This window comes from Bombyx mori, chromosome 17 (assembly GCF_030269925.1).
Source record: "Bombyx mori chromosome 17, ASM3026992v2".
Lineage (NCBI taxonomy): Eukaryota > Metazoa > Arthropoda > Insecta > Lepidoptera > Bombycidae > Bombyx > Bombyx mori.
The window spans coordinates 15635852-15648277 of NC_085123.1; the positions used below are offsets into that span (position 1 = coordinate 15635852).

Here is a 12426-nt window from a genome sequence, read left to right on the forward strand (position 1 = left end):
CCGATTCATAAAATGATATAAATAGCATCACTACTCGCGTTCCCACCAAAACAGAAGCAAAATATTTTATTAGTTCTTTTTAATTTTTTTAATTACTATGTAGTATTTTATATTATAGTAGTAATTATAAAAATAATAGGTAATCTTGAAACATTATATTTTGCGTAATTTTGTTTTTCATTTAATTTCTGAATTTTGATTTAAAATTAAAAACGAGCCATTGTGGATTTTCTCAATAATTCCCACAGTTAGTGGCGCTATTAGAGCGACAGACACGCGAGGAACAAAACGAACGTTATGAAAGGAAGCACGTGCTGATATAGCGTTCCCGCTCTGTCATAGCGCGCCATCTCCGTCTTAAGCTGACTTGTGTACAGAGAAGTGCAAGTTTAGAGAAATGATAAATAATTTTGTTTGCTGTCATTAAAATGTAAAAATATGTCCAGGTAGATTTGTCATGACTCCTTCTTAATGTAGTTACTTTTATGAAAAGTTTTAGTTTATACATATTAAGTTTTTCTTCTTTACATTTATAACTTCTTTACCCAATTCGTTGAATGTAGATTTTTTTGACTTAATATTCTATTAGCATTTGAAAGGCTTATTAATAATAAAAATAATAAAATCTATATAAATCTTTTAAAATGTTTTCTCTGTGTTCTAGACTACACTGCACACAATATCAATTGACCTTCACCGCATAGTCTCGCTCTACTACCAGCATTCCACAGGTAAGTTTGTCTCGCTCGCACGCATTACTAGTAGCCGTACGATGGTATCGTACAACTTCTCGTGAGTACTGCGAGCCTAGTATCACGCGCGCTGAAGAAAAGGGTTTATCCGACGCCATTATGACCCACACGGGCAAACTAGGATTTTTCCGACTGCATTTTTTCCTTTTTTTCAGACTTTTCTACTTTATGTTTTTAAAAAACAATATTTAATACAAAAAATTTACATTAAATTAGTTGTTTGGTTAAAAAATGGGAATTCGATTTTCAATCATGCAGTACTGCAATTTTCGCGGTCGGTGCACGTAGAAAATCTAGGCCGAATATAAATTCCGTTCCAATTCGAGCTAAAATCTACAACTAAAATAGATTAAAACGTTGCGACGCTAGCCAGGCGGCATCGATTGCATCGCAAATGGTTGCTCGTGATATCTGTGGTTTATACGTAGACTGATTACGAATTATTATCAAGCTTGGAATATCACAAATTGAAAATAAACTTAAATAAAATTAACTTAGAAGTACACACACAGCTTACACTTACAGAAAATCTAATTAAATGTGTTCAATAATAATAATACTGTGCGTAGGCAGCGTAGGTATAGCAATTATTTTAAAATGTGGGTCCTCACGCCGTTTAAAATGCATGAATGGAATCCGACCTAAAACCTGTGAACACCAATTAATTTGAAGACGGAGTCCCATAACTTAGCACTGGATTCAAGAAAATAGACCTAATAAAAAAGAGGAAAAGGCATAAAATTAACTAACTAACTAACTGGTCCCCGAAGATTTTTTTTTTTTGTTCAATGAAAACGAACATTGAACGTCTGTTAACAAATATGTACCAGGAGAACATAAAACATAAAGGGTATACGAAAAACAATACGTTTATTTGCGATGTCATGTTTGAAATGAACAGATTTTTTGTTAAAACAACCGCAAAGCTTAAGTTTGTTGTATCTGGTTGCACAGTGTGCATCAGACAGCCGAACAACGCAACGATATTATTATGTTGATTATTAAGTTGAAATTCTACTAGCGGTAGGTATATCATGAATCCGCACGGGTAGGTACCACGGTTTTATCTGTTTCTGCTTTATAACGAATGTTTGTAAATATTCACACAGTAGACGAAATTATCTATTCCGAAGAATATCTAGTAGACGTCTTACCAAACGATTTTTATACCATCTAATTGCTGAGACTCGATTACCAGACCGAAATCTAACCGAACCATACACTGAAAAGAAATTAAATTGTTTTATGAATTAAGTGCCGGTAATTATACGTTGTTTGACGACCACTTGTAGAATATATTGCACGAATTATAATTCAAATAAAAACTGGAGCTTGTAATAAAAAGTCAACATTTTTTTTATATGTCCAAACAAAAGGGGAAAGGCCCTGTGTGCAGCCCCAATTAAGGAATGTTCGAGGGAAAATAAACTTTAACCGAGCCCGGTAAGGATGTTAGTCGCTTGTGCAAGTAACAATTTAGTTTTATTAGACAAAAATTTCGGCGTGCATTTGCGGAATTGAAATTTGTATGGCTTCAAGTGTTTCTGAAGAGCACATGTTTTTTTTGTTCCACGAGTATTTACGAGTGAGCTGTGTGACCGGGTTTCACTTAATCTGATTTTATTTAATCACTAACAAAACCAATTCTCTCCTACCTACTACTACTACCTACCTACTTCTCTAAATAATTTTGAAATAACTTAGAGAAAATTATTTGGAAAGACGTAGATTTCGGCAGCCGATATAATAAAACAAGACTAGGTAAGAGCCGTGGGGAAACCGGACCCTACGAGGGTTCAAATTAAATAACGGACAAGCTTATGAAATAAATAACCGATTAATGGAAGTCGTCGTGGCCTAAAGGATAAGTCGTCCGGTGCATTCGTATCTAGTGATGCAACGGTGTTCGAATCCCGCAGGCGGATATCAATTTTTCTAATGAAATACGTACTTAACGAATGTTTTTTTATTGCTCTTGTAGACAGACGAGCATACGGCCCACCTGATAGTGAGTAGTTACCGTCGCCCATGGACTTCAGCAATGCCACGGGCAGAGCCAAGCCGCTGCCTACCGCTTAAAACTCTCCACAAGCCTCGTTTGAAAAAGCACATATCATAGCGCTCAGGAAACACTGTGGAGGGGTGCTCAATCCAAAGCCGGATGGTACGTGGCAAAAAAGATCTCTGGAAACGCACTGTGAATGAACGTATTGGCTCCAGGTAGTATGGATGAACTCTACTCCGGTGGCGGCGGTGCGATGGTAAAAACGAGATGCCGGTATCATCTCAACCAATTCCTCAGAGCACTCCCCATGGAACATACGGTACAAAATACAGAGGGAACCGAAGTCCCCCCGCAGACCCAGAGGTTCCAAACGATCCGTGAGAATGGGATTATCGACAGTCCGAACGGTCCTCTTTTCTGTATGGAGTCAAATGGAAGTATATTCACGATTGACTTCCACAGTGAAGGTATAATTTACGTAGTTACTGGTGGTAGGACGTTTTGTGAGTCCAAATGTGTAGGTACCACCACCCTGCCTATTTCTGCTTTGAAGCAGTAATGCATTCCGATTTAAAGAGTGGAGCAGCCGTTGTACAGCAAAAACTGATACCTTAGAACTAGTATCTCAAGGTGGGTGGCGGCATTTACATTGTAGATGTTTATAAGCCCCGGTAACCACTTAACATCAGGTGGGCCGTGAGCTCGTACAAACACCTAAGCAATAAAAAGATTTTTTTTATTTTTTTATTTTATTCATTAAATATTTCCATTATTTTATTTCCTTGAGGAAGTAAGTTGATACGCGGATAGTGAAGTTGGTCGTAATTTCATATTGTCATACAATTTATCAAACATTTTGGAAGTGTTCGTGAATGTTCGGTAATGAATCTTAGAAGTTTTTTCGATCGAATTTTATCGTTTTCCGTTTCAAGCTAAGATATCTAGTTTATAATTATTACATAACGGTATTTATATAATATTTTTCTTGTCCACATAATTAATGTACTGCATATATGTTTTAAACATAAACTTGTGAATTTAAACTTTTACTTATTAATTTAATTTAATTTATAAATTCAATGTTGACACACTCCAAACCTTTATCTGACTGAAGCACTTTATACGTATTAAAAATAACAATGATCGAAAGCTTTCGAAGCTATTGTAATTTAAAAATATAATAAGTGCGGTAAATATTTAGCGTTTCTAAGTTAGTTATTAGTAAGTTAAGTTTTCGCTCTTTCTGTCTTACTTTTAAAAAAAAGAGTGCTAGAAGCACTTTTCTTTCCCTCCTCCTTCCTCTCTAACTTCGTCGCAACATCCGATGAAACGGTGCAAAAAGTACCAGGGCAACATAAATATACAGAAGGTAAAACCCCTAGTTACGGAGGGTCGCACGAGCGGGGGGATTATCTTACGTCAATAGGGCTGCCCATGCCGGCCGGAACATACTAGAGATTAATAATATTGATTATTTTTCAGAATGCGGGTTGGTTGTTAACAGTTGCTAATGGTCGATAGTGGGGTATTGTTGAGAGAAACGCGATCTATAATAGATTAAGGAATCTGAAGTTGAAATCTGATGTAATGATCGAGGGTTTCGCAACCCACTGTTATGTCACACACAGTTAAAAAAAATACCGATCAACTATTTTTTTTGTATAATATAGACCTTTTATACAGTTTTAAAATGTCATAAACACGATGAAATTACGAAATGATTGCGACTTTGTATTGATTTTCATTTCCATCCTCAAAATACGACTTCAGTTTTATAAAACTTTGGGATCGAGGACTAATTGATCCAATATTGAACTTAGTTAAAACATACCAAATATGAAAACCCATAAATGTTGGCATATTAAAGTTTACACTCATTTGGAGACATACGAAAGAATTGCTGATATATTTCTAGTAAACAATACGAAAGCTCACGTTGTGACGTCGCGGTTCGACCCTCACAAATTCTAAATGTTATTAGAAATATCTCGCTAGGGCTCCCGTCCCTAAGGGGCTGAGCGAGGGCGGGAAGTGCGCCAAATGTTCGCGACGGTCGAAGCCGCGTCGTGATTACAAACACAACGATGCGTGCGCCGAAGATTCCGTGTCAAGGCGAGACAGGCGCGCTTGAGACAGATCATGGCGTGTGATAAATAAGTCTCATGTTGCTTCACGGTAGATCAAATCTCTATATGTCGAGACGATTGATTGACGGTGCTCCGTTGAAGGTAGCTCTTGTTCAATTAATTGGAAACGGTTACTGGGAATTTAAAGCAGTAAACCAATATTAATTTAATTTGTTATGGTTTATATATATGGTGATTGCGTCTCGAATGCCAGAGTTTACTGTGGCAAGTCCGCAACAACTATTTGTTCAACTCACTCTCGTGCCAATTTCTATATATTGATGATACTTTAACATTTGTTGTAACCAGTAGCCCAAGCACGAAAATTTAACGAATTCGTAACGTTAACGTATCGAGCCCTCGATACATTAACGTTACTCCGCAGCACGAACAACATTTTGCCAACTATCGTAAGCTCGATTCGAATACGTTAGTGACGTCATCCTAACGTAAGTAGGGACGGTCCTTGTGGAATGAAATGATTATCATATGGAATTAATGATTCGTTCGGAAACTTAACCAAGTTGTCATTTTATTTTAAACTTTTGAATTTACGGTTTATTTAATTAAAAAATAATTAACTAGTGCATACAAAGTGAAGTACATATGAAGACAGATATTTAGGAACATGATATGACATTAAAATCGAAGGAATAAAATAGTGTCTTGGATATCAAAACAAAAAAATTCGGATTCCGAACGAATCCACTTGATATCGGCCAAGGCTAAGTTTGTTTATGTTTGCTTTAGTTCTTGTGAAGAGCGAAAGTGTTTCATTGTTTTTATTAATTTAGTACTTATTTTTCAAGATTTGCCTATTTAAATATGAGAACTAGCCACTCACAGTATTTAACAATGGTGGAATTTATGGAAGCGTAAGTACTTATAAAGTTCTAATTTATTAGAAAAGTTTTATTAACTCAAGTGTTTCAGTCAATATTTATGTAATGTGCCATACAATTTATATTCCAGAAATGGAGATTTATCAAAACCATCAGGCGGTCCACGAGGTCGCAATTTTATACAGATGAAGTGGAAAGAGTTAACGGGATTACTAAATAGCGATTCTTCAGGAGATCCTAAGAGTGAGGACAAATGGCGTAAGGTATGTCAAGTGTTAACTCAAGGGACGCTATTTTTTTCTGCTGAAGCACTTGACTGAATCTACTAACTTTGTTATTAATCTTTCTTGTTTAGAAATTCTAATTTAATGTTTGTTTGTTAATTAAGGTGTGGAGTGATTATAAGAATAATTGCAAGAAAAAGTGTGCTAAAATTAATAGAGCTGCTAGTGGCACTGGTGGCGGACCAGCGCTCCATTTATTATTGACTGACCAAGAACAAAGGGTCATGCAGATAATTGGAGTGCAGGCAGCTACTGGCATGGAGATAAAAGAAGCTGGGTTTCCACAAGTTAGCTATACTTTACATTTCAATTGTGCAATAAATATTGCATGTAGTAAGTAATTTTTTTTTATTTCAGGAAGAAATTTCAACTGAGATGCCAAATACTCAAATTATTTTAAAGGAACCGGAAATAGGTGCGTAGCCCTTTTAATTTTAGATTTATTGAAGTTCATTGTTTCTTAATACTGTATCTTTATACATAAAATAAGAAGGATATCACAGCTGTGATATCTATGAACCTAAATGAGACTAATTGTATAAACTGGCTTATTACATATTGGAATAATTTATAGATTGGAATGCTCCTAGCACAAGCAGCCAACCAACAGTGGCTCCACCACCACCAACTGAGGCTCCCCCTCCAGTCATTAACGAGGAAGAGGAGTGGAACCCTCCGCCGCAGAAAAAAAGAAAAAACAATTTAACAAAAATGTTTTTAGATATAGACAGAAAGGCAAGGGAGTATGCTTCAGAGCGTGATAGGGTATATGAGGAATTAGAAAGAGATCGGTTGAGAGTTAGAGAATTTGAGGTACGTGAAAGAGTAAGACAGAGAGATGAAGAGCTACGGATGCAGGGTCAATGGCTGGAATTTATGAAAGAGGCAATGGAAGCTTTTGTGAGGTTTATGGAGAGAAAGTCTTAAGTTAAGCTTAATTACTATATTTTTTTACCAACTACTTTTATTTTACCAATTACTTAATTATTTTATTTTATTTTATTTTACCAATTACTTAATTATAATTACCAATTACTATATTTTTACAAAATTAATAAACAAAAGTAAAATTATGTATGAAGTCTATTAATTTTATCCACTAAAATACTTCTTATAGCTCTACCCCTAATTAACCCATCTCCTATAGTATTCTCTTGAAAAATATGTTCAGATATTGTCATAGCCAAATTGGGGTTTTCAATCTCTGCTGGTTCTGGTTCAGGTATGTTGAACTCAATGGCTAAGTTGTGCAATACACAGCATGCTGTTATGATTTTTGCACATTTTACTGGAGCATAGTGTAATGTGCGATCCTTACACAAACAACGCCATCGGTTTTTTAGTCGCCCAAAAGTATTTTCAATAGCTACCCTGGTCCTTCCATGAACTGCTGTATATTTATAAGCTGGAGTTCCCTCAACAGCATCTAAAATTGGTGTCATTAACCAGGGTCGCTGTGGATAACCAGAATCACCTGGAAATAATAAAAAAAACCTAGTTAAAACAAATTAAACTTAGTCTGAATATTTGTAAAGGTTATTAATAAAATATTACCTAACAACCACACTTGCTCGTTATTTCGATGTAAGCTCTGCATATAATTGTTGACCACGCTATTTTCCCAAATAAAAGCGTCGTGGGTGGCTCCTCCGTATTTCGCATTTACGTTTAAAATACGACAATCACTATCACAAATCTAAAATTGAAGAAAAATCATTACATCAGTTTAATTTTCTATTTTACTTCATTTGGACACGCCGGCGGAGCTGTGCTTACCATTTGCACATTTAATGAATGGAAATGCTTTCTACTATAATATAAATGTTCGACTTCTTTTTTGGGTGTGAAAATATGGAAATGACATCCATCAATGCATCCTATAACTCCTGGGAAACCATACTTTGCAAAAAATCTGTAAGGTAAAAACAAACAATTGGTAGTGGGTGGTAGAACCTCTTGTGAGTCCGCGCGGGTAGGTACCACCGCCCCGCCTATATTTGCCGTGAAGCAGTAATGCGTTTCGGTTTGAAGGGTGGGGCAGCCGTTGTAACTATACTTGAGACCTTAGAACTTATATCTCAAGGTGGGTGGCGCATTTACGTTGTAGATGTCTATGGGCTCCAGTAACCACTTAACAGCAGGTGGGCTGTGAGCTCGTCCACCCATCTAAGCAATAAAAAAAAAAAAAAAAATAACAATACTACTTTGTAGTCATAAGTTTACGCCAAATCGTGATAATATAAAAATGAATGTTTGTAATAAAATTATATAGTTCACACTTACTTGTTTCTTATTACATCTCTATCAGCTCTGGCATAAGGAAATTTTATGAAAGTATTTAAAATTGCAGGAGTTACAAGAGCATCTGTTACTTCCTTCACACATTTGCTAACAGTCGTTTGGCCCAAATATTTAGCCATTCCCACTAAGCGTTGGTAAGATCCAGTGGCATAAAAAGATAGCGCGCAAAGAACCTGAAATGTTTGAATTTGATGTTACATTGAAGCTTTTCTCACAATAGAGACTTGGCACTGCCCTTAGCATTGCTAACATACATGAGCGAGCGAGCGAGTGAGTTACCACTTACCATCATGTGGGCCGTATGCTCGTCTACCTACTGAGATAATAAAAACAAACTTACCTTAAGTTCCAAACTTATCCTGGAACTTGCTTTTAAAGATGTTTTTTGCTTAAGTTGATTACAAAGAAACTTGAATGATTCTTTATTCAACCGGTATCTATTTTTGAATTCCGCGTCATTTATGTCCACAGGATTATTTTTCTTTCTCAGAGCAACTCTGCGTGTAATTTCTCTATAAGTAATAAAACCAATTGATTCTCAATTAATTTATGTTTAAAAAATATTAGAATATAACACGATTGACTGAAGTAGGTACTTACCTAACTTCTCTTGATGAATATTCTTCATTTTCAAGTAAACTTGCAGCAACAAAATAATATAAGGGACTACGCTCGTACAACGGTGGTCTTTGCATTTTGCGCAATTTATTAAAATTAATTGTATATAAGAACTAACTAAAGTGATAAGAAAACACTATTATTTATAAAAAATTACTTATAAAATAAAAACATGGATAAAATTATATTTAAACACGTTACGAAACCTTTCTCACCAACAAATCTTAAGTGAATAAAGTTTCGACAATACTCGATACCCAGCCTTCGAAATTTACATTACCGTACGTCAAAACAGTGTTCGTGCTCGCAATTATAGCGTTTCATTGTTTATATGGTTCAAGTATCGTTTACGTGACGATACGATTGCGATACGAAATTTGTTCGTGCTACCAAAATTAGTTCCTTTTACGTACGATAGGGGCGCTGTACGAATCTCATACAAATATAATTCGATAACGTTACGAATACATTTTCGCAAGTTATTCGTGCTAGGGCTACTGATGTAAATGTGTTTATCTTGTCCGCAGCAAAAAAATTCGACCCTTCTTTCAACTATTTAACAAACAACACAAATATTCATTTAATAATAATCAAATCATGTTCTATCTATATTCCTCTTGGCTTGATGCATAGCACTATATATTGTGTTGTACTCGATAAGTTTATTATTGTGTTTATTGCAACTAAACTACTTCCATCTGACTTTAAAGACAGCCTTATTCAGATAATTTACGGTCTTTATCTAAATCTCTGGGACGAATATACATTAGTACTTTCCATATTTCCGTAGTCTGAACTTCTGACTGTATCTTGCCAAATAAACCGGTTAATTGCCTAATAATTTCAGATTTGTATTGGCTAGTCCGCGATCCACACCCGACCTGGAGTCCTTGGCGCGGCGGCACTCCGCTCGTACCGAACACTTGTGATAATTTACGTTCTCATAAACATCGCTACAGCACGTCACGATTCCAAGAACCGACTGGGAAGTGTAATCAGACCTTGCAATACTGCGTTCTATGTGTAAATTATATTTTATTAGTCAGTGCTTTTAAGGTTCCAATTAAGATTTGCTATATTCTATGATGTTTTTAAATTTAAAGGTTGGTAAATTTGGAAAGTTTTTTTCTCTAGATTCAATTGGGAGCGAATCGGTCGTCGCCTTGACGATAAGAAAAGATTAAATTAAGAATATTTATATATGTATGTGTTCGGTTTTAGAATATCATTAAATTATTCACCTCATTGTGTATTCAGTGTGCATTTGAAAGCCAGCACAATTCTTAAATTAAGAATACGTGTTATTGCATAACGTAATAGCTAGCTCCAGGCGGCTGACAATGTATTCACTTATTAGTTAAGACTGGGGCAGGTGTGAGACAAGAATTGTATTTTATCGTCTCACTTATACTGCACACTTTATGCGGGTTTTCCATGAAATTTGAGACAAAAATGAATTCATTGGTGGTGAAATGAAATAAAACCTGACAAATAATAACATCTTGCAATATTTATGTAGGTATTAAAAAAGTATCATATAACTTTTGGAATCGAAAATTAAGATTTAATATCATTCACGAAAATAATAAATAATGGCAATGATCCTGCCGATAAGATCGAGCCCTGAAATATTAATTGTGGTATGAAGGTACCTTTACCTGCTAGAGATAATAATGAAGCATAAGAACGTCTAAAGCTCTGCGCCGTGATCAGGTCGATCCTTGCAAAAGTCCTGAAGATCCCAAAGAACTGCACCAAGCTAAACAACCCATAGGTCTAGTTTCTGAACTGCTAATTCCAAATTTTCCACAAGAAGAAATAGTGACTTCTTAAAGAGTTGCTGTTGCTGAGTTCTTCGGGACAAACCAAACTTAATGTCGTACAAACGTTTATTATGATACAGAAAAGTAAACGCCTTCATCAAATCAATATTGATTAACTTTAACGTAGTCCGTATGTACCAAAACATAGATTAGATAAAATAAGCACAAACGTTAATCTATAAATACATCCGATACATATAAATATTTAAATATGTATATTGAAAATAGTATAGATTCTTATTAAAAAAAAAAGTATGAGAAAATGTGGAAAAAAAGGTTTGAGCGGTTCATACAAAGGGACGACTTTCTTGTTAGTTTCAAATTTACTATGTGCTATACTCCTCTGTACTTATCAGACGATAACAGTTAACACTAAGCATACCTTAGCAAGTCAAATGACCCATTTTGAACTCTTGCATTGAAAATGCACATAATATCATCTTATTGCTTTTTCACATTTGACTTCACGAATTTTTCTTACCAATTAATCTACAATTATAATACTTTTTTTGGTTTTGTTTTGTTTATTTTGAGTAATACTTATCGTATACCGTTACCTACCCGCTATGGTAGAAATACATATCAGTAAGGTTGGTATTATTAGTGTTAAATAGTTTAGTAACTTTCAAACTTGGCATTTTCCCTATTTGAACGTTTGCAGCGTGAAATATATTCAAGAGACCGCACGGCTAACCGCTTGTTAACAATATATTACATATGACATAGTAATTGGCAACGATGGTAAGTGCTTAAGCCAATTATTGTCCGCGTAACGAACTCAGTGAGCCAATAAAAAGCGTTAAGTTTGTATTTTTATTGTTTCTTATTAATGAGCAGATAGTTTATTAGTCGATTGGATTGTGAGCGGTCGTGAAGAAATACATAGATAAGTATCGCCATTGCGAATACGCATGATGTATCCCTAATTTAATCATTCCACGCTCTGAAGCAGAACGTTTGAATGCTTATAGCTAAAATAGACGTCCAGTAGTTTAAGGCCCTTACACGTTATATTATATATTGTAGGTAATAACATTTTTTTAAGTGAAAACTTCTTTAGAATCGTGATTTCAAACCGGATGCAACGGAAAAAACGACAGGTAAGAGACACAAATACAAAAATGTGTAGGATGAAGCCAGCAAAGAATGAGACAGAAATATACGCCATCTGTGAGATTTTTTAATACTAACGTGTGTATGAAAGCTCTTGTAGTGAATTTTAATTTAGGATTATACGTGAAATTAAAATATCAATTCACAGAGGGCGCTACCTTACAATTATTTACTAATGACAAAATTTTACATATACTTAAGACGTTTAGGATAATTGTATTTTAATTTTGGAAGGTTTCACTTCTACCACGTGTGAATTGCACACATGTATTTTTTTTCAATTTTTAAATAATTACTCTGTTTCTAACAGCCATTTATTAGCTCGGTGCGTATGTTGGCGCGTAACGGCTTATTTAAACGCCATTTTTATCGACTTCGAAACGTTCCATTATCTTGAAAATTTGCATGCTCATCAAGGATCAATGACAATACAATCCATACTAATACTAATAAATGTAGGGGTGTGATTGTTTATCCTTCTTTCGCATCGTAGCGAAGAAACTGATTGATGTGGTTTTTTTTTAAATGATTGCTTTCAGTCAGGAAAATGACATATTTTTTT

General features: G+C 35.1%; 3 protein-coding genes across 7 annotated transcripts in view; 1 reads left to right on the plus strand and 2 right to left on the minus strand.

Moving 5' to 3' along the window:
• Window positions 1–12426, minus strand: part of LOC105842657 (protein winged eye) — a 106079-nt gene that overhangs the window by 23040 nt on the left and 70613 nt on the right. The gene's annotated exons all lie outside the window — the stretch shown is intronic.
• On the plus strand, window positions 5177–7084 carry LOC119629801 (uncharacterized). Of its 2 annotated transcripts, XM_038017003.2 has the most exons (5): window positions 5177–5758; window positions 5856–5988; window positions 6114–6296; window positions 6367–6424; window positions 6584–7084. In XM_038017003.2, the coding sequence occupies exons 1-5, from the start codon at window positions 5709–5711 to the stop codon at window positions 6934–6936; spliced, it is 777 nt and encodes a 258-aa protein (XP_037872931.1). In that variant the 5' UTR covers window positions 5177–5708; the 3' UTR covers window positions 6937–7084. The 2 variants fall into 2 exon arrangements, with proteins under 2 accessions (XP_037872931.1, XP_037872932.1); XM_038017004.2 differs by lacking the exon at window positions 6114–6296.
• Window positions 6938–9448, minus strand: LOC110384925 (putative nuclease HARBI1). Its single transcript, XM_038017002.2, has 6 exons — window positions 8911–9448; window positions 8651–8822; window positions 8293–8483; window positions 7786–7921; window positions 7564–7705; window positions 6938–7483 (listed from the first exon to the last, which is right to left on the minus strand). The coding sequence occupies exons 1-6, from the start codon at window positions 9003–9005 to the stop codon at window positions 7080–7082; spliced, it is 1140 nt and encodes a 379-aa protein (XP_037872930.1). The 5' UTR covers window positions 9006–9448; the 3' UTR covers window positions 6938–7079.

Coding starts and splice junctions, on each gene's coding strand:
- LOC119629801 (XM_038017003.2), top strand. CDS start 5,709: ATGAGAACTAGCCACTCACAGTATTTAACAATGGTGGAATTTATGGAA. Junction 5,759..5,855: donor ATGGTGGAATTTATGGAAGC/GTAAGTACTTAT, acceptor TTTATATTCCAG/AAATGGAGATTTATCAAAAC. Junction 6,425..6,583: donor TTTAAAGGAACCGGAAATAG/GTGCGTAGCCCT, acceptor AATAATTTATAG/ATTGGAATGCTCCTAGCACA.
- LOC110384925 (XM_038017002.2), bottom strand. CDS start 9,005: ATGCAAAGACCACCGTTGTACGAGCGTAGTCCCTTATATTATTTTGTT. Junction 7,706..7,785: donor ATTCATTAAATGTGCAAATG/GTAAGCACAGCT, acceptor CTTCAATTTTAG/ATTTGTGATAGTGATTGTCG. Junction 7,484..7,563: donor CGAGCAAGTGTGGTTGTTAG/GTAATATTTTAT, acceptor TATTATTTCCAG/GTGATTCTGGTTATCCACAG.